Source organism: Haliotis cracherodii, unplaced genomic scaffold (assembly GCF_022045235.1).
Source record: "Haliotis cracherodii isolate W230 unplaced genomic scaffold, xgHalCrac1.p SCAF_20, whole genome shotgun sequence".
Lineage (NCBI taxonomy): Eukaryota > Metazoa > Mollusca > Gastropoda > Lepetellida > Haliotidae > Haliotis > Haliotis cracherodii.
The window spans coordinates 14,601,699-14,623,785 of record NW_027266276.1 but is presented as its reverse complement, the minus strand read 5'-3'; the positions used below and the strand labels follow the sequence as shown (position 1 = coordinate 14,623,785).

Below are 22,087 nucleotides of genomic sequence, written 5' to 3'. Positions count from 1 at the left end.
GTAATTCTGTCACAAAAAGATTCATGTTTGTTTAAAAATAGTTTTGTTCAAGACAATACTGAAAATATGTTAGTAAGCTTTATTCACCCAAATATGGCTCCCTCGACGGTGAGGATATCTTGTGTTGCGAAAGAAAATTGGTCTTCCTTTCATAAATGAATGCTTTAAAGCATATTATTGTTTCTAGAAATTGTATTTAAAAGGCCTTAAATTGCCTTCAAAAACAGTTGTCATGGTTATTACTTTCTTAATTTTCAGGAGCATACCAAGTGAGATAAATCTCATACCAAGTCATCAATGGGAATAAATCTACACATCGACACCATCATCACCAGCATCAGCATCATCACCAACATCAGCATCATCTCCGGGATTCTGCCTTAGTTGCAAAGTGTCACCAAGACCACTGTGGCTGCTGTCTGCGGCTACACTGCCAGGATCACACAGTATATGGCAGGACACATTTCCAATTTCACGATCTTGTGAAAAAATATGTGTAATATGTTAATGTGTGTTTGTCCCCATCCGTTCGTCGTTAATCATGCTGTCCTACATGTCACCCCGCAGGGGCTACAGATCGATCCGTCAGAAAAGTGTGCTAATGTGTGGTGTATGTTTTACTAGCACTGTTACATCTCCGACTGCCAACTCGTAAAATAGTTCAATATAGTTGCCTGTCTCCCATATTCACTATCCTGATGTGAATACTTTATGTAATCGAAAACGAACTTTGAATAAGGATTCCAGATTGCAAACCGGTACCAGTTTCAAAGGAGCTGACATTCTTACCGGTAACAGTTCGTTATTTTTACTGTTTAAAGGAAATATGGACAGTATCGTGTAACTTTTATTCTATCCATGTTATTAGAATAATACATATTTTGTAATATTCCTTTTAAATAGATTTAGTATATATATATAGTAGCTGTTCAAATGTATTCATCACGTAATATATCAATTGTGAGGAAATATTATAAGTGCCTTAATAATATTGCTTGATATGAATACAGTGATAATTGCTTTATTACGATTTCAGCTTAAAATGACATGAGGAAAATTGTGTCTTTTGGGGAATACGCATAAAGTGTCTGAACTACACTAACATCTAAATGAATAATAGATACATTCAAACACGGTTGAAGGGACCTACGCAAACACTTCGAGTTATTCGAAGTTCGACACAGCCGGAAAATTACGAATAAAGAAGGTGTGAGCAGGGACCAACCTTTTACTTCGAGACAACCGTAAGTTCGACACATCAAAATTTGACACAACGGTGTTTGACTGTATCACAAATAGGTAAAATAAGATTTCCGTTTTTTCTTACATAAAATACACCTGTCACTCCTATGTTCCCCAATATGTCTGCCGGTTTCTATCCTGAGTCAAAAATTTAATCGGTCAAGAACCCGTCTGTTTTCATATTTTCTAATTATGTTGATGTAGGGTTCAAACACAAAATATGCCATTTGAGTAAAAACGCATACCTATCCTGCTCATATAATTTCAGTCTACAAAGTATTAAAAGAACATATCTTCGTTTCTCCTAAACTGTTCTTGTCATACAAATACAAATACATACAGTGATAAAATATGTGTTACTTTAGAAGTCCAATTTCTTTTGTCATTTACATCATACATCAAAAGCATCATTATTATATAATCTCTTTATAACATACCACCGGTCAAGCATGTACACTGTCTGCATCAATATTTCATGGACAGTTTAAAGTATTTTTGCACAGTGGGCATCGTGCACATTTGCCTCCTACAATGCTAGATGCTACGTAAGACTTAACCCCAAGGAATCGTTCAAATCCTGACATATGTGCCTTTATTTCATTGACGATATCCAGTCATTACATTTCTGCACCATGTAACAATACTGAACACATTTGTAATCGAAATATTAAAGAATATTTTATATCGTGTTGGTTTAAGTTTATCCAAAGATTTTTTTTAAACTGTAAAGAACTTGACTGGCATGCAAACAATCATTAGCTACACGCCATACCAAATATTTTGAAAACATAACACTTAAATACTTAAATGACTTCACTCATTCTGATGTATGTCATTGTAGGTCCTGGTTTTCGTATTTCGACAACATACCACCATTGTTGAATACCTAGATTTGTTTTGATTAAACTGACAGTTAAATCAAGACGTCGTTGTAGACCAAATATCGTATCAGAAACAAACACAACATCATCTGCAAACAAAAGAAGAAATAACTGTACTGGTTGCCCCAGTCGTCTAAGGCGCCGGGATTCGCTGTGCAGAGTTGCGTCCCATGGGCACGCCAGAAACCTATGATTGTGGGTTCGAATCCCGGTTCGCCCCGATTATATTTCTAGGTTTTTCAGCACCATACCAGAGCTCGTGGGTTTCACCGAAGTGGTAAACGTCTGAGACCTGAATCACTTCGGGCTTTCCTCCCACATTAAGCTGACACGCCGTGATATAACTGGAATACTGTTAAAAGCGGCGCTAAACCCAACTCACTCACTCACTCTTAATTTTGTCCTGTAACAACATCAAAAACCTTAAATTTACAAAACATACATATATTTTCCCTCGCTTTTTGAGAGGGCGTTACAAAATGGATTGCAGAATGAATCGTCATTAGTGCTCTACCTTTTACGGAATCCCGCTTGAGATCATTTCACAACAAAACGTCAATCTCTTGTTTAAAATTTGGATATAGAGTTTACTGAAAATATTTGTCATATAGTGCGGCGGGGTAGCTCAGTTGATAAAGTGTTTGCTGGTCATGTCGAAGTCCGGGTAAAATGTGAAAAGCTAATTTCTGTTGTCCCCCGCCGTGATATTACTGGAATATTGCTAAAAGCGGCGTAAAATGATACTCACTTAGCTCACCTGTTATAGACACTAGTATTCGTCTGTAGTTATTATGTAAGTTCACAATGCCTTTCTTGTGTGTCGGTACAGTCAAACAATGCACCAAGAGTCAGGCAAATAGGAACTATCAAACAAAACATTAAAAAAAATCTCAATGTTAGGAACTCAAACGTGCTTATATAAAGAACTCCATGATCAGGTCCGGCATTTTGACATGTAATTACATCTACAATGGCTGCTAATATCTCATCACTTACATAGAGGTAAGACTGTTTAAGTACTTCTTTACCATCTTACAGTTAATACGATTATACATAATGATTTATAGTTGCGTATTATTTGTTAAATTGCACTTTCAAAAAGTTCAGACTTATAACCGTCGCTAAATAACACCGTCTTGTTGCCTCATCGGACCTAAAACTGTGTGGGACTTCATGAAACGCAGTACCGCCCACACTTCCCAGGCCTTCACCCACACTTCCAGTGGCGTTTGTGACAAAACGCAATACACGCATACAGAGGAAAGTAAAAAAAAATCCTCCAATCTATAAAATCAGTAGAAGATTCTCCAGATGTGTACCATCACAATGTGTACTCTGTTCGTCCTCTGCATGGCCTGTGTAGGCGTGGAAGAACTCAAACACAAATGACCCACATTCAATGCCAGTCAACAACGCCCACTTTACCTTTACAACACTCGTAAAACTGTTTGATGGTGTACAGGTAGACTGGGCGTCTGTGTAAATACGGTCTCCACTGCGACTTCTAGTCCTGTAGTCGTGTACACGGAGCCTACAGTATACATCACAACTTGATTCATGTATGTACACTGTCCTATAGCAACATTAGTCGTACCTACAGCATATCAATCGATGACATTGCATATATGTCCTATCGACATTTGTATTGTAGAACATATATGGTGTGAGTGTAACCAGTTACAAAGCTATCAGCGGATCTGCACATTAAATCATTCTGACTGTATTGTACATTTCAAAAGTGTATTTGTTGCACTATTCGATACGTTTCCAACTCAGGTCTCTGTTATCAGCAGAATATGTAACTATACCATTTAAATACCACTGACATCACGACGCTCTGCATTCAATGGTCGGCCATTGACTACTTTCCTATTCATACAAAGATACCCTACCGTTGGCTGCTCAAGGTCGCGTGTTTTCAATCATCGTGAGATTTTCAAAGGCGTGGGATTGCTCGACCATAGCAGTACTGAAGGTACATTTCATTTACTTCGTAATTATACCCTTTAGACTGTAGGTAGACTGTTACTGAGCTGATCCTCCCCTGACGGACAGACCGTGTCGGATCGCTACTGCTAATGTCACTCGCACAGTCGACGTGCAGACTTAGGGTGTGCGTACAGGTGTACGTGCGTGCAACCTGGCGCTCGGTGACGTCATATTTGTATAAAGCATCTTGGACGATGTCAGTTTGTGGCGTGTGTTAATCAGAAAATAAAACCTGTGTGGTTTGACACGGGTAGCTTTTGTAAAGCCAGGGCCCAGCCTCCGTTTATTATTACCGGGAGGTCGTCATACGAATGTGAACGTATGTTTTGTTTATGTAGTGGGGAGGTCGTGCGGCTCGTTGGAGGGACCAGTTCATAAACTTCAGGTAGGGGCACGGGAATCAGTCATTTTGTCGGGTTATCTGTCGTCGTGTCGTTTAGGGAGTGTGACCATGAGTGTGGTTGGAAGCCGCTTTCAGCAATATTCCAGCAATATCACGACAGGGGATACCGGAAAGTGGGCTTCACACATTGTACCCATGTGGGGAATCGAACCCGGGTCTTCGGCGTGACGAGCCAACGCTTTAACCACCAGGCTACCCCACCGCCTCTGTCTTATAAGTCAAAGCGCATTATTATTATTATTATTATTATTATTATTATTATATTTTTATTTTTTATTATGTTTAATTATGTGTATGTGTGTGTCTGTATGTGATGTGAGTGTGTACATGTCTTCTTGCAAGTGCCTTCGAATCTGTTTTGCCTATCTAATTTCAATATATTTGATTCATCTTATAAATATTTGACTTATTGCCAAACGATATGCACTTTATTGAAACATATTTACACGCGTTTAACTTCTAAAAATGTTCCAACATGTTTAAAACCTAAACATGTTTAGGTTATGGGTATGTTGAGTTGGTTTAGGCTGTGAGACGATAGCTCATTTCACGTGTTTAGACCTAAATGCGTTCAGATAGAACAATCCAAATGTATTCCGTTTATTATTTGAACACGTCCCTAAACATGTTTAGATCTAAACATGTCTTGTCTGTGTTTATATAAATAATTCTAAACACATTTGTACAATGTACATACGTGAAATCGAAAAGAAAAGATTCCTCGCTCATGTTTAGCCAAAGCTTTACACGAAATACCAGCTGAGCACTGCGTTTATGGAATTCAATGTCCCTCCAGAATCGACCTCTGTTACTGAACATGTGCTTTAGAGTATATTAATAAATGTGACGAGTGTTTGTATAAATAAAGACGATCTCCGGGCTGAATACATCCTGTATGTTCTGAGGACGTCTTAGTCCTTGCTGAATAAGGCACGCCCTTAAATATTCGTACTTGTCAAGACTTTCCTGAATAAGTCCGGCGTCAGTCTATACTAAATTCCACGCAAGCGCGTTCTAATATGGTTTGTCTGTGGTTGTTTATATCGCCTTTACGACCGTGGACTGTTTTATATGAGCAGCACTAGACACAATGATCGGCTAAACGCTGACACATAACCATATAAAAGCTCAGTCGGATGTACACATACACTCCGAGTGGCAGCGTTACCCAGGAGACCGCAAGTTTCACTTCACCCCCGGAGTCCAGTATCCAGGTCGGTGTGGGGTGTAGTTGTAGATGTGACGGAAACAATGCGCAGGCGGTCATGTCACTGACCTGATGAAAGGACCTAACGTAGCCCTGAAACATCACTACAGACAATAAACACGTTGTTACGTATAAACATTTCATGTTTTCATGTTCTAAATGTCTAGACTTGAGATGGATAAGACTGCCAGGATGTATATCCCTTGATATTAAATTCCATTGCTGAATGGTTGACAGAGTGAGTGAGTGAGTTTAGGTTATCGGCGCTTCTTACAGTTTTCAATCATCTCACCACATGTGATTCAGCCTATAACTGCCTATCAGTTGCCTTATACAAACGCCCATTGAAATCTACATCGGCACATACTGTATACTTATTCTCTTGCACTGACGTTAAGAACTTAATTGATGAGGGAAAACCTGAAGTGATGCAGGTCTTAGCCGTTTACCAATTTGATGACAACCAAGCACAGGTATGGTGATGACAAACCAAACATCACCAGGGAGAACCTGTAATTCGAACCCACTATCATAGGATCCTTGCATACCTGAGGAAGGCAACTTTACTCAGAGAATTGCGGTGCTTGCAAATTGCGGCGTCAGACAACAAACACACACTTACTTTTCTTTGGAATTTGTGTGAGTAGAGGGCCCCGAAGGTCAGACAGGGGATACTTACTCTTTTAGCAAACACCTGGCATCAGGACTGCTTTATTGTGTCCATGTACATAACGTTTACCGCAGTTGTGCTTTTCACGCCCAATGGAAACTGTTTTAATCGAGACTTTATTCTCTTTCCCAGACGTGTTATATTCAGACAACTGGGCCACCGTGGCCCAGTTAAAAATATTGTTATATTACTCACTCTGTTCCTGGGTATCGGTACTTTATACTCGCGTTGTATGTATTGGAGAAAACACGCTTACAAGGTTTTGGTAGACAGAGCATGCCGTGGGGAGAGGGAAAAACCAAGGGGGCGAAGCTCCCGCGGTTTTTCCCGATCACCAGGGCATGCTCTGTCTACCAAAACCGAGGGAAAGTGATTTTCAATATTTATAAACCGTCTAAATTGATTAAATGTTATAACAAGCATCTATAAATGAGGCGCTTCATAATAGCGCTTCCTTGAAGACGTGATATCATAACTTTCACGTGAAATTCGCTGACTTGCCAGGCGTTCAAGATCACTTGGATGTGTCAATGACAAAACACAACTAAAATACTTACTTTTAAATGAAAGTGAAATCTTCGGTTTCTAAATGTTTGTGTTGCAATATTCCACTTCTTTTAAACTTTTCAAAACGAAAATTCGCAAATTTTAAAGGTGTTTTTTTGCTTTACAAGATTTTCGACTTCAAACAATCCAACTGTTACATAGAGGTAGTTGTGACGTAACGGCTAGCAGTTACTGCACATGCAAATTGTACAGCATTGATAAGCACTTGTTTAAAAGCACGTGTTTTGAAACCTCGCTGTCCTTTCACCAGAGACTCTGTACACATGACATTCAATTTTAATTGAATTACAATTTTGAATTGCTACATGTTGTCATTTTTTCAGTTACTTCGTTAACCCTGGAATTTGAGGTTTTACATTCAAAGTAAAACCTCCCGAAAATAAAACCTCATAATAGGTTTTAATGCCTATAGAAAGAACACTCTTACTTAATAGAGATCCAAATGAATAGGTTTATAAGGGCTCTATATGCCCCACCTGCACAGAGGACACTGGAGGCGCTGGCCGTGACGAATGGTCAGAGGCTAGAACATGCTGTGAAGGCATCTAGTGCAATAGAGCATAGGAGATAACGTGAGTCACTTGAACAACTGTTGTGTGTGAGTCACGAAAAACGCTGTTAAAGTAGGATATAAGCACAGATTGTATGTCACATATATCGAACTATCAGGTTAACACGTTGGTAATATTTCATGAAAATACAACGTGTAAAATCGGATGTATTTTATAATACCTTGTGGTGATGTTAGTTGCATACGTCACATATCTTCATCTTTCGCTGATCCATGAGATTTTAGTGTGAGGGGGTACACGAGGGGAATATCAGAGGAAGAGGATCTACTTGTAACACTTGTATTTGCATACGGGTATGTATTGAACTATACTGAGACATTTTTCACCAGGTGCAACGTTTGTGAACAATGGGGTGCTGTTTGTCTAAACGTAATGTTTACAACGCTGACGACTACGACCTGTCGAATGTGGACTACACCGACGCTCCAGATGGTTCCGGCTTGAAGCTCTGCACAGTGGACGCTCGGACATCTGCCAGGCGTGATGTACACAGACCAGAGCGCCCCCATGTCCGCCAGGGAGAGATGTGGACAGACACTGAGTTTACTCTCCCGGTTGCAGTGACAGATAATGCCAGCAAACATCTCCTCTGGATGAGGCCTCACGTGAGTGGCATTTAACCAGGGTTTTGTGACATCCCCGATTTAGATTGGGCAATCTGGAGTTTCAAATCACAATAACGACCTCTGATCGAAACAGCTACTTTGACGGTCGTAAGGCCGCGACGGCTTGAGTTTGGAGGAAAGGAATCTTTATCAATCACTTACGGTAGGCATATTGAAAAAGAGGGTGTGTTTGGGGGATGGGGTGTGTTGGGGTGTGTAGGGAGGGGGTGTTGGCGTAAAGATTTGGCATGGAAAACTGGCAGCTCTATTTGTTCAAATACAAAATTTGCAAATTTGAATAATTATGTTTTAGGGACTGGTCATTATTATAGCCCCTTGATATAGTATATATCAGCTTCAAAATCATGTACACCCCGCTGACACGTCTGACACTTGTGACATCAGTGTTCGTTCTTTTTGGTTTACATTTCAACAATTCAAATAATTTTTCAGTGGTTTGAATTATTCAACAAACGATCTTACAATTACAGGAATTCGTCTCTGACCCTGTCCTGTTCGACGATGGAACCTTCAGACTGGACATTCAGCAAAGGAACTTTGGAACATGCTGGTTCTTGTCCATGCTGTCAACACTTGCAGACAAGCCGGCTCTGTGTAAACAGGTCTGTACTGAATCAATAGATAGATAGATTTATCATATATAAGTAGGATTCTCGGCAGAATAAAGCCCACGGAGAAAAACGGTAATAGTCATAGACAGATAAAATCTTTAGGCCAGTTAGATGTTTACAAACTAACATGGGTCTAGCGTCGGAATTAACCATCGGGAATATAGAAAAAAAACACTGGAATAATTGGAAAAATCAGTGTCTAACTGGGACGTAGCTGAGACATTTTACATTTTGGGGCAACTTTGGAGATGTAAATTGCGAAACAATTTAGCGGGGACACCAGCCTAGTGTGATCCCCTGATTGGGTCCTTTTCCCAATTTAAAACAGTTTGATTTTTCGAAATATGTCTGAATTGTTACCTTCTTTCATTTTTTCGCTGTGCGTACACCTGACTCTGCACTTCGTAACGTCACGACCAGGTGATACCAAGCCACGCAGACTAAAACACGTGACCTCTCATAGAGTAACTTCCCTTTGATAAAGGACAGCTACTCTTGCAGGCAGACCGATGGATTGCTGCGAAAGGCAAATAGAAACAATTTGTGTAGGCAGTTGTTGTATGCTTATAGTTGCTTATATGTAGTAGTTACGCCACTGTCTAAGTAAGTTGGAACTATATTGGCTGATGTCCGACTGACAAATCACTGACTTTCTGATGTAATACACATTCATGCTGACATTCCAGGAAAAGCTGCAATGTTTAGGTACCGTTTGTGAGATAAAAACAGGTTTTTCGACGACAGAAGTTAAGAATGACGTCATAATGCTAAAGAACGTATCACGCCGATGTGCTTGGGAATGGTAAGTGTCTTGTATTTGGAATAAACACTTTGTATTTGGCTCGCCAGGACCCGCTCAATAGGGTATTAACTATCCCAAATCACAAATAAGCTATATGGGTAGGTGGATGGATTGGTGGATGGATGGATACATGGATAGATAGATCTAAACTTGTTCGTGCAACATTTTCATGATATCCGGGTCTTGTCATTGTCTGATCTACTCACTTATTTTAACATGAACTGTTTGAGTGCGTGAGCTAGTTTACGCCATCACAAAAACAAAAGACAGGGGGCACAAAGTAAACGGTTTTCATATGGGATGCGAACTCGGTCATTCAGTTTGAGCAGCCCAAGTTGTAACCACTTGGCTATTCAAAGGTCAGATTAAAATTGACATTAACAGTGACAGGGGTATTTCACGTTTTTTTAACACGGACAGTAAATGACGTTTATTATGAACACCCTTATGACGAACTGACGTATTTAACGAAATGTTTTGGATCCCGTCCATTTGCTGTATATATATGCTTATAACGAACCATGGTTATATCGAAATAAAATCAGTTATCCCTTTGAGTTCGTTATAACCGTAGTTTACTGTAGTTACCTAGTAACACATGTTTGTTTTGTTTAACGCCACACTCAGCAATATTCCAGCGATATGACGACTGTCTGTAAATAATCGAGTCTGGACCAGACAATCAAGTGATGGACGTCATGAACATCGATCTACGCATTTGGGATACGATGACATGTATCAACCAAGTCAGCGAGTCTGACCACCCGATCCCGTTGGCATAGTCGCCTTTTACGGCAAGCATGGGTTGCTGAAGACCCCTAGTAACACAATGATTGTGCACACACAGGATCTGTGAGACTCGAGGTAGGTCGATCTTTGGTGATTCCGGGGTACAAATGATTCTCACAGTAAAATATGCATGTCGACGGAAACGGATCACATGTGAATGTCTTTGTCTGCTCACTTGTATTGGTCCCCATGGCCAGTGATTGTGGTGGATAGTTTCTCGTGCTTTTAATCACTGGCTTGTCTGCTTCAGACGAAGTTATGTATAGGCCGCAGTGATACATCGTACGCTCCCAGCTTCCGGAATGAGCAACATGGCCACTCCCTATAACATGGCCTGCTATAACATGACGCTACGCGTTGTTTTCAGGTGATCAACGAGGGGTCGTACACCCCCAAAACAGACGGGATCTGCCACTGCCAACTGTGGAGATTCGGGGAGTGGGAGGATGTCTACATAGACGACTACCTCCCCGTATTTCCCGACGGCAGGAACCTATACGGAGCTGCGTCCGCGACAGCGAGGAAAGAAATGTGGGTCCCTCTCATGGAAAAGGCTCTAGCAAGGTACGCTGTTCATCAAGGGTTGACTTGCACATAGATTTTTACGTTTTTATCTCAATAAATGCAAAAACATATTGAAGTCACTTCTTATGAATACATGAGTCACCAATAAAAGCTGCGTCGACTGCTTGATACCATGAACATAAACTACTTCAGGCAACAATACGAAATCATTGACTGAAGTCCCGCCACCCTGTTATCAGCCAATCAAGCAACAGTAGATCTCCAATTTTTCGGTTTATTGGAGTGAGTGAGTGAGTTGGGTTTAACGCCGATTTTAACAGTATTCCAGTTTTATCGCGGCGTGTTAGCTTTATGTGGGAGGAAAGCCCGAAGTGATGCAGGTCTCAGACGTTTAACACTTCGGTGAAACCAACGAGCACGGGTATGGTGCTGACAAACCTAGAAACATAAAAAAATCGGGGCGAACCGTGATTCGAACCCACAATTATAGGTTTCTGGCGTGCCCAAGGGACGCAACTCTGCACAACTCTGCACACTTATAAGTTATTCATATAGATTGACATGCAGAAGACACATGTAAATTTTATGTGTCTATAGTTATCGACGGGTGGCTTTTGTCGTTTACGCATTTAAGTCTCTCCATGAAAATGAATAAATGAAAATGATGTGATCTTTCCTTTCCAAAGGCAATTTCAATAAGGCTGTACTAAATTAATAATTTTTATTTTCACTCGCATTACAATCAAACACAACGCCTCACACTGTTTTTTCTCTCTTCACTTGAAATACATCACAGACATGACCCTACTCAACATTCATAGACCCGGGAAGATCCGGGTAGAATAGGTCTTCAGCAACCCATGCTTGCCGTAAAAGGCGACCATGCTTGTCGTAAGAGACAACAAACGGGATCGGGTGGTCAGTCTCGCTGACTTCGTTGATGCATGTCATCGTATCCCAATTGCGTGGATCATTGCGTGCTCATGATATCAGCCACTGAATTTTCTGGTCCAGACTCGATAATTTACAGACCGCCGTCATATATCTGACTGCATGGGTGCTGGGGTAAACAACAAACAATACAATACAACATTCATGCTTCATGTCGACAGTGAATGAACATAGATACCTTAAACAATTTGATCTAAATGGATGAAAATATAACAAAAATATAATGCCCCACGTTTTCGAGAGGAAAATCTAATACAAGTAATTCATTTATTTGGGACCTCAAGGAACACCAAACTATCATTGGTTAAAATGTTTGAGTTTATTTTCTATTCTTACACCTATTTTGTCAGTTATTATATTAAACTTGTATCGACTTGATCTGTGACATGCGACTAATGTTTGCGTCTGTTTTAGGCTACACGGGTCGTACACGGTGGTGGAAGGGGGGTACTCGAGCGATGCCTATCTGATGCTCACTGGGGGCATAGCTGAGAAGATCGACTTCTACAACACACGGTCTAGGTCTGCAGCTTACAGCATGTTCCGCCGGATCAGCAACGCGCTCAACACGGGGTCCCTGGTCACATGTAGTGTTCCGGTGAGGAGTGAGTGGGGGAGTGTGAAGAGCGTGCAAGACGAGTTATATAACTGTAGTAACCAGTTGTAGTAACTAACTGTAGTTACCAGCTGTAGCGGGTAACTGTAGTCATAAGCTGTAGTAGCTAACTGTAGTAACTACCTGTAGTACCTAGCTGTAGTAGCGAACTGTAGAAACTGACTGAAGTAACTAGCTGTAGTAACTTACTGTTACTAGTTGTACTGACTAGCTGTAGTAACTAGCTATAGTAAATAACTGTAGTGACTAGCTGAAGAACTAACTAGTAACTAGCTCTAGTAGCGAACTGTAGTAACTAGCTGTAATAACTAACTTTAGTCACTACCTGTAGTACCTAACTGTAGTAAGTAGCTGTAGTAACTAACTATACTGTCTAGCTGTAGTAACTAGTTGTATTGACTAGCTGTAGTTCCTAACTGTAGTAAGTAACTGCAGTAACTAACTGTAGTGACTAGCTGTAGTAACTAGCTGTAGTAACTAACTGTAGTAACTAACTGTAGTGACTGGCTGTAGTGACTAGCTGTAGTAACTAACTGATTTGACTAGCTGTATTAACTAGCTTTAGTAACTATTTCTTTTTACTGGCTGTGGTACTAGCTGTAGTAACTAAATGTAGTAACTAACTGTAGTGACTGGCTGTAGTGACTAGCTGTAGTAACTAACTGATTTGACTAGCTGTATTAACTAGCTTTAGTAACTATTTCTTTTTACTGGCTGTGGTACTAGCTGTAGTAACTAAATGTAGTAACTAACTGTAGTGACTAGCTGTAGTAACTAGCTGTAGTAACTAACTGTAGTGACTGGCTGTAGTGACTAGCTGTAGTAACTAACTGATTTGACTAGCTGTATTAACTAGCTTTAGTAACTATTTCTTTTTACTGGCTGTGGTACTAGCTGTAGTAACTAAATGTAGTAACTAACTGTAGTGACTGGCTGTAGTGACTAGCTGTAGTAACTAACTGTAGTAACTAACTGTAGTGACTGGCTGTAGTAACTAGCTGTAGTAACTAACTGTAGTGACTGGCTGTAGTGACTAGCTGTAGTAACTAACTGATTTGACTAGCTGTATTAACTAGCTTTAGTAACTATTTCTTTTTACTGGCTGTGGTACTAGCTGTAGTAACTAAATGTAGTAACTAACTGTAGTAACTAACTGTAGTGACTGGCTGTAGTGACTAGCTGTAGTAACTATTTCTTTTTACTGGCTGTGGTACTAGCTGTAGTAACTAAATGTAGTAACTAACTGTAGTGACTTGCTGTAGTGACTAGCTGTAGTAACTATTTCTTTTTACTGGCTGTGGTACTAGCTGTAGTAACTAAATGTAGTAACTAACTGTAGTGACTGGCTGTAGTGACTAGCTGTAGTAACTATTTTTGTTACTGGCTGTGGTACTAGCTGTAGTAACTAACTGTAGTAACTAACTCGTACATTTCCAGTCACGTAGACGTATGTATACATAGTCATATTCGGCAATGTAACAGGTTAAATGGACAACTACAGATAACGTCGCTCATTTCCGGTACAGCTGCAATATTGACACCAGGTGTCTGGATATGCGTGAGAATTATTAGTACGTGTCGCTTGCTAGTTTTTAGAATACCAATTAAAATTTTTGTTTTCAGCAACGGCATCACGGTATAATGGGTTTGATGGGACCACACGCCTACTCGCTCAGCGGAACGTACATGGTAAGATTTCAAGAGGCTCATTCATGGTGTGAATGAATATTGCCTTACGCCGCAGTCGGTATTATTGCAGAGCCATCTTGGCGGTTTTTTAAGCAATCGATGAGGGAGGGGTAAGAAACAGAACAGCAAGACAATGATGATGCAATCAATGATCGTCAAGGGGAATTAACTCACATTTATTAAATTCACGCATTGTATCCACAAGAAGCGTCAAGTTTTCGTTTGTTGCGACGAGCGTGGGTTCCTCCGTTGACCCGTTCTGATCCGGAATCCCCTCAAGGGACTTGTGTCAGTAATGTAATGCTTTATTTCTTTGATACGTTCTTGATCGTGTTGTTGCGTGGTCGTGATGTCTGTTCCCTTGATGAAGGTGACGAGGCGTGATGGCGAGAAGGTGCCCCTCCTGAGAATACGTAACCCCCACGGCAGCCACGAGTGGACAGGGAGGTGGTGTGACGGGTAGGTCATGTAGTTCAGCTGATGTTGTCATGACATCAATGAAGTCCCGTGAATGTTGAACGGGTTTGTTCTAATACGTGTTGTTTTGTTGCATCCATCACAGGAAGGCAGTATGTCTAGTTTGATCATATAACAGGGGAATATGGGGTCCGTTTGTTCTTACGCCGCTCAACAATATTACAGTTATATCACGATGTGTCTGCTTGATGTGTGAGGAAGGCCCGAAGTGATGCAGGTCTTAGATTTTTACCACTTTGGTGAAACACAAGAGCATGGGTATGGTGCTGGTAATCCTAGAAACATACACAGGGTAATTCTGGGATCACAGGTTCCTGACACGGTTAAGGGACGCAACTCTGCGCATCGAATCCTGACGCCCGTGACTCATGTTGGCAGGCACTGATGACCCCGAAATTCACTGTGCAGAGTTATGTCCCTTAGGCATACCAGGATCGTGTGTTCGCACTGATTGGTAAACGTCTGAGACTCACGTTACTTAGGGCTTTCCTCCCTCATCAAGCCGACAGACCGTGATATAACTGGAATACTGGACTCACTCTAACCATATGTTCCTTACTCACTCATCCACTCACTCACTCACTCACCCACCCACCCACCCACTCACTCACTCACTCACATATCAATACAGCTTATGGAAGTCTATAAGTACTGGAGTTCTACTCCATAACGTCTTGTCTGACTATAATCAATATGTCAGTATGGCTTAGAGAAAGAATATGAGAAGTTAGGCGAGAATTATTATCCGCGTGTGACATTTATAGTTGTATCTCATGACAAGTGGAGGATCAAAGTCTATTTTACAGTTACAGCGACGTTTCGGTGTAGATACAGAACTTTATAACGGTGTTCAAATCTACATCGAACCAGGTCTACAAATGTAATGAAGACGTTCACTATCCATGCTATCTAGTTTCTTTACTCCAGGAACTGTAGGCCATAAACCACTAGCACAGATATAAGCTTACAGAGTTTTATTGAATTGTGTATGCTGTTTTGTGTTTTTTAATGCCACGACACGATCTCATTACCTTACTCATCGCCAAATGTTTTCGCGAGAAGTGCGTTCTAGATTGCTAATTCAAGCTGTATAATGAAGTGTTACTGTTTCAAAGTGTCTTGAGTATATAGCATATATAAGTATCCATTAATAGCGAATATAAAGCGTGTGTAGTAACTTTTTTTTAAAATACTTTAAAGATAGCAAACAGAGCTATTCGTGTAATGGACAAATAAAAAAGTGATACTTATTTTCTGTTTCTTTCAAACTGCATAATGTACACATAAGTCCTTATAGTAGAAATAGTCCGAACACAAGTCATAGAACCCAAATCGACATTCAGCTGATAACAGAATGAACATTCACAAGCGTCAGTAAAATACTTATCAGCAGCACGAACGAGCAGCTTTGAAATGCATGTACAACGAAGTAAGCACAGTTTCCATTTTGATTCCGACGAGAATTCATATTGAGAAAAAAACATCCACGGTTTTTCTCTAGCGAGTGAGTCGAAGGCCTTTAAAACGTAAACATGTATAAATTAAAGTTTCCCACCTTTCGGAGTTATCAACCCATCTTGCCTTGAGTTGACAATTATATGGAGAGCATAAATGCGTTGGAATAATTCCACCTTGAACAAGATGTGTTTCTATGGTTACACGGTGTTCCAGGAGCGGGGAGTGGGCTACCCTGGCGGAGGGGTCTCACATCCACACGAACGGGAATGAGGGAGAGTTCTGGATAGACGTCGGCGACTTCCTGAGATATTTCAGACAAGTCACAATCTGCTCTCTCACTCCCGACTTTGACAAAGATGGGCGATCTGACTCACTGAGTAGGTAACATTCTCACGTTTCATATTTACAGTAAGTCTCGAATAAACAGACCAGTGATTGATATTATGCGCATTAATCCCACGCCATCGGCGTTCCTCAACACAGATTCCGTGCCGCCGAGTCAGACCACCCGATCCGTTTAGCTGCCTTTTTACGGCCAACGTAGGAGGCTACGGGCCAATTCTACCCCAGAATCCTCTCCGAGCATATAACTAGAATATAATTACGGAGATATTCACAGTAACTACAGAAAGTCGTTAATACAGGTAACACAAACATTGGAAAGTCATTTAGTTGATTTGGCCTGAAGGGCCCAATAAGCTGAAATCATCGCAACTTTTCACATGTTCGACGTCTTCTCCGAAATTGCTTTAAATCAGCTCAACTTCTGTTGCTATCAAAGCATCAAAATTAAAATTTCAATATGGCCGCCGGGTAACCATCTATTTTGCGTCTCCAAAATAGAAAGGGCCAGAAGCCTGAAATTTGGTTGGTAAATCGTCATCATATGTAGTTACAAGTTTGTTCGAGGCATCTTGATCGGAAATCAAATACGGCTGCCATATTGAAAAATAAAAAAATAATAAAGCATCATTCGTCAGAACATCTACTCAGAAACCACTGGACCAATCAAGCTGAAACTTCACGTGCTTGTTCCCGCCAATAATAACACGCGAGTACAGTATGTCCAACATATTGACATAGCTCTTTATGGCCGTTACTCAGCCATTTTGTTTCAAAATGTCACGAAAATGGTATATGTGTAGTCAGTAGTGGGTCAGCACATATGATCGTTTTGCTAAGTATAATTTAAAGTTTGACCTTTATTCCACCTTTGCACTTTGGCCCATGCTCCTAAATTCTCCCAAGATACATTTCCTCACACTGTAAACATCAGCTCATGCTTGTGCCCACCAATGATAACACCTGATTGTTTTCAAGATGTTTGCATCCGATTTTCAATATGGCAACCATGGCAGCCATATTGGAAAGTCTATTTATGCCCATTACTCTGTCATGTTTGTTTCAAACTGTACACCATTAGGTTCCGTTTTTCGCGATATTATTATTTTGACCTTATTTGACTAAACTTTCTTTTGGCTTTTACTCAGCCATTTTGTTAAAAAGTAATTTGATTTGGTATTTCTTAGTTTGATGTGGGATTCAAGACCTTTGGTCCGAGATTTCTTTCAATACTTTAAAATTTGACCTTGTTATGACCATGCTGTGACATTCGCACTAAAATAGAGTACAACATGGGATACAAATAAGCCACAGAAAATAACAGAAGAAAAAAGGCATTTCTCTTGAGCCGTTTGATGTTTACGTTGCGTTTTTGTACGGTTTCAGTATATGGTGGTATCTCGTGGCTAACACTGTCCCTACATCATATGTTTTGAAAAGCACTAAGACTCAGAAATTTAATTATTGACTTTAGCTTATATATAATTACACAACTTAATAGTAAATGATATTTTGTTGGCAATGCTACATATTCGAGCACGAAATGGAATCGTCGCATTGTACATCATGATCACAAAGGTTTAATTTATCATTTGTAACATTACCTCTTCAAGTCGGTGTTCTAACCCTTAAGTCACAGAACTGTTACCATTGTGAATTTCAATAATATTTTTTTTCCAACGCAGTCGATTTAGCAACTTTCCAACAAGTGGTTTGTGTAAATCACATATGTTAAATGGTATGTCTTGACTTTCTTCATAATATAGATTACGTACTGAGGGTATTTAGCGAATGGCGAGGAAAATCCGCTGTTGGCCCGGGTATCTGGTTGAGCCAAAAACTCCGCAACCCCAGGATTGCCTTCACAGTCCCGAAAACAGGTGTGTGTCCAATCGAGTTTTGACCCGACAAATCAGTGATTGATGTCATGAACAACACCCCACGCCGCTAGGATACGATGACACGCAATCAGACTATGAGCATGACCACCAGGATCACCGAGTCGCCGCTTACGACAAGCATGGGCTGAAAGGGGTGCATTATAACCCTGAATTCTCACGGAAACGTGATGTATGAACCTACTCCTAATAGGGGTGCTCAGGTGGCCCAGTGGTTTTTCAAGCATCGTTTTGTAGTTGCCACTACCCGCCATTTTGGTCGGTTCGAATTCAAGATGGTTGTTTTTTCTGCTTAGTATTCATGTTTCATGAACATTGTAAGCTTCTCTGACCTTTCTCTCATAGGGTTTTCTCCACAATAAGCTGACATGCCATGATATAACTGCACTAATGATAACTTGGGAACTCAAAAGAATATAATGTAAACAGCAACACGTGAAATGGTAACCATATGTCATGTTGTTATCTATCAGATGAAGACTACACACCTGTCGTGGTGCAGCTGATTCAGAAGGCGGAGTATGGTGACTATGCTGCTATTCGGTGTGACATGTTCAGAGTAAGTACAATAGGTATAAAGCACGCTGTAAACCCTTGACGTGCAGTATTCGTGTAAGACTGGTAGGCGTGTTGTACCGTATATACATGACGGTCTACCGTCAAAATTTTACCTTGAAATATGTGTGTCAGACAGCAATGTGCCCTTGTACTAAAACTTAATATTGCCACTTTGGTGGCAATATTTTCAAGTATTTCCTCGTTAAATTAATTATTTTCTCGAAATTTCTTTTTTAAAACTTGATTTAACGAGAAAATAATGGAAGTGATCAGGAAAAATACAAAACTTCGATTTTTTTTTTTAAATTACTTGAAATAACGAGAAAAAAATCGAAATAACGAGAAATGTCGACTTGAAAAGTTTCATGTTCAAGATTATTGCATTTATATAGCGACTTGCATGCACGTGTGTGTGCGTGTGTGTGTGTCTGTGTCTCTGTGTGTGTGTGTGTGTGTGTGGCTGCTTGTACTGCCGTTTTATATGACATAGACTCGATGACATAGACTGTTGCACATGCTTGCAATCACTAATGTCATGATCGACTATTCACAGCTAAAATATTGCAACTGCGGCGTTAAACAATAATCACTTACACGTGTTATAGGTAGTCAGTGGTGACGAACGGTCCGGAACACTGTACGTGGATGATATCCCAAACGCGGACCCCAGTCGACTGTACATCGAGAGCCTCCAGTGGTCCTCCCGCTACAAGCTGAGTCCAGGCCGCTACATTGTCCTTCCGTCCACCTACACCAGCGGCATGGAGAGAGAGTTCCTCATACGGGTGTATACCCCGTGTCCGTTGTACAACTGCGGGTAATGTCATTTGTTAACGCTCAAGTCCGCATCCTTGATTATCCAGGGTATTATTCCTCCATCTTATTATGATCAATACCGTGAAGATCCGGGGTAGAATAGGTCTTCAACAACCCATGCTTGCCGTAAAAGGCGACTTTGTTTGTCGTAAGAGGCAACTAACGGGATCGGGTGGTCAGGCTCGCTGACTTGGTTGATGCATATCATATCATCCCAATTGCGTGGATCGATGCTCATGTCAATCATTGTATTGTCTGGTCCAGACTCGATTATTAACAGGCCGCCGTTATACAGCTGGAATATTGATGAGTGCGGCGTTAAACAGCAAACAAACCAAACCAATCTTAGGAGTGAATGAGTATGGTTTTACGCCGCTATGGTGGCGAAAGGTTCCAGGGTATGGGTACAGAATTGGGATATCATACCTGGACAATTGAGGCTGTCATGTTTAGTGAGCAATTAAAAAGTTCGATGTCGGATAAAAGTTTTCTTCTCTGTATTTGTCTGTAGAAGTGTTAACACATCTGCAACCTTTCCGTCCGATAACATCCGATTTTAGTGTTTTTAGAAATAACAATAAGGTCATTATGATTTCAAATTTAATATTTTATGGATTTGGATTTGTGGAAAATGTGTCATGAACGTCATCAAGCACTTTTCAGAGTACTTGGAGTTATACCTAGTATTCGTCCTAACTATACTGAGGAAATGTGTTGAACACTAAATAAAATGATGTGCTATCATGGGTTCCCAGCCAATTAACCAAATACGCGTGGTAACAATGCACACAAACACATCTAGTTATTTGATTCTGACATGTGTTGAATTTGTATGCGCGCTATTTCAATTGCTCTGACAGCTTATGTCGCTATATTTTTCATTGTTCCCTTATTCGTTTCCATGAGTATATTTATAACACTTTGAGAATGTACAGGCCATTCAACATCAATGTATATCGCTTGTATGGGTCAAGTAGATAAACGATTTGTGATCTGTCCCTGGTTAAGTCCGGATTTCAGCTTCCGCGATGATAAAACACCATAACTTGAATTGTTTTCCAACAATCGTGATGCCATGGGTCGGCGTCTCCGTACACCAGGTGATGATGACCGCCCGATAATCAATGGAGTGCCAGGGGAGACTTTGCTGCATACGGGTCATACCGGCAGTTGTCAGTTCCACTTGTAGGGACTGTTTGTCTTAAATTAGTCCTTCAAGACCAATTTATCGCTAAGATATTAAAACAAAATGCCGTTGGTCTTTTATGTACCTTGTACAATCATGTGAATTTTGAGCTTTCTAGTGTATTCTTTAATTTACAGGAGGATACCAGGGGAGGTAACGCTCAAACCAAAGGGCGTGTGTTTATGCTGATTTAGTATACCAGGGGAGGAAACGCTCAAACCCCAAGGTGTTTTCTTGCTGCGGTAAACAAAGGGAGGTAAATCTCAAACCAAAAGACGTTCGTTGATTCAGTACACCAGGGGAGGTAGCTCTCAAACCAGAAGACGTTTGTTGATTCAGTACACCAGAGGGAGTAACTCTCAAACCAGAGGACATGTGCTTATGTTGATTCAGTATATCAGGGGAGGTAACCCTCAAGCCAAAAAGACGTTTGTTGCTTCAGTATACCAGGGAAGGTAATTCTCAAACCAGAAGACGTTTGTTGATTCAGTATACCAGGGGAGGTAACTCTCAAGCCAAAAGACCTTCGTTGCTTCAGTATACCAGGGAGGGTAACTCTCAAACCAGAAGACGTTTGTTGCTTCAGTATACCAGGGGAGGTAACTCTCAAATCAGACGACATTTGTTTATATTGATTCACCGTAGTGTTACAACAAAATGTTTGTTCCAGAGCACCGAAAACGAACGTCATACCTCTGAAATCATCAACTGGATAGATAATTTTTCAAGCTACAGGTGAAGACGGCGGAACGAGTGTTTTCTAGCATGTTGAGATGTGGTATTCCACATGTCAACATTGTAGAATGAGGATCGTGTCGAACTTGGCTGAATTGTGTGCCCGGACGGTGTGGATTTTTGCTCATGCATGGAACCACTGGTTCACATGGTACAGACTTGAGTACTTTACGGGCAGCCGTGGAAACGTGTTTGTTTGTTGTTAAACTCCACTAGCAATAATCCAGCTATGTGACGACGGTCTGTGAATATTCGACACTGAATCAGACTGATATCATAAGCATCAATCAAGCAAACGACCAGGCCACCGAGCCTGGCCCTACGTCGCCTCCTACGACAAGCATTGATTTTGGGGGACCAATTCTAACCCGGAATACCCACTGGGGCTACAGGCCGCTGTTTTATAGCTGAAATATTGTTTATGCGACATAAAGCAATATTTTTTTTAATCCCATATATTCATCTATTTGTATAAGA

At 40.7% G+C, this 22,087-nt stretch overlaps 2 protein-coding genes across 9 annotated transcripts in view; both read left to right on the top strand.

The window, feature by feature from the left end:
• LOC139470348 (calpain-B-like) overlaps positions 1-3,007 on the top strand; it is a 20,443-nt gene extending 17,436 nt beyond the window's left edge. For all 4 annotated transcript variants that reach the window (XM_071252727.1, XM_071252728.1, XM_071252726.1 and 1 more), the window contains exon 13: positions 259-3,007. In XM_071252727.1, the coding sequence (XP_071108828.1) occupies positions 259-307 (49 nt within the window). In that variant the 3' untranslated portion in view covers positions 308-3,007. The remainder of the gene's footprint in view (positions 1-258) is intronic.
• LOC139470349 (calpain-9-like) lies at positions 3,006-22,087 on the top strand. Of its 5 annotated transcripts, XR_011653772.1 has the most exons (13): positions 3,006-3,682; positions 7,861-8,136; positions 8,628-8,759; positions 10,727-10,923; positions 12,250-12,433; positions 14,075-14,140; positions 14,511-14,599; positions 16,289-16,452; positions 18,184-18,297; positions 18,789-18,874; positions 19,479-19,690; positions 21,013-21,426; positions 21,475-22,087. XR_011653772.1 is itself a non-coding variant. In XM_071252729.1 (12 exons), exons 2-12 carry the CDS (start codon positions 7,879-7,881, stop codon positions 21,062-21,064), a joined length of 1,554 nt encoding a protein of 517 aa, XP_071108830.1. In that variant the 5' UTR covers positions 3,006-3,682; positions 7,861-7,878; the 3' UTR covers positions 21,065-22,087. The 5 variants fall into 5 exon arrangements, 4 of the variants coding, with proteins under 4 accessions (XP_071108830.1, XP_071108832.1, XP_071108831.1 ...); XM_071252729.1 differs by having other exon boundaries at positions 21,013-22,087; XM_071252731.1 differs by lacking the exon at positions 3,006-3,682 and adding an exon at positions 3,700-4,098 and having other exon boundaries at positions 21,013-22,087.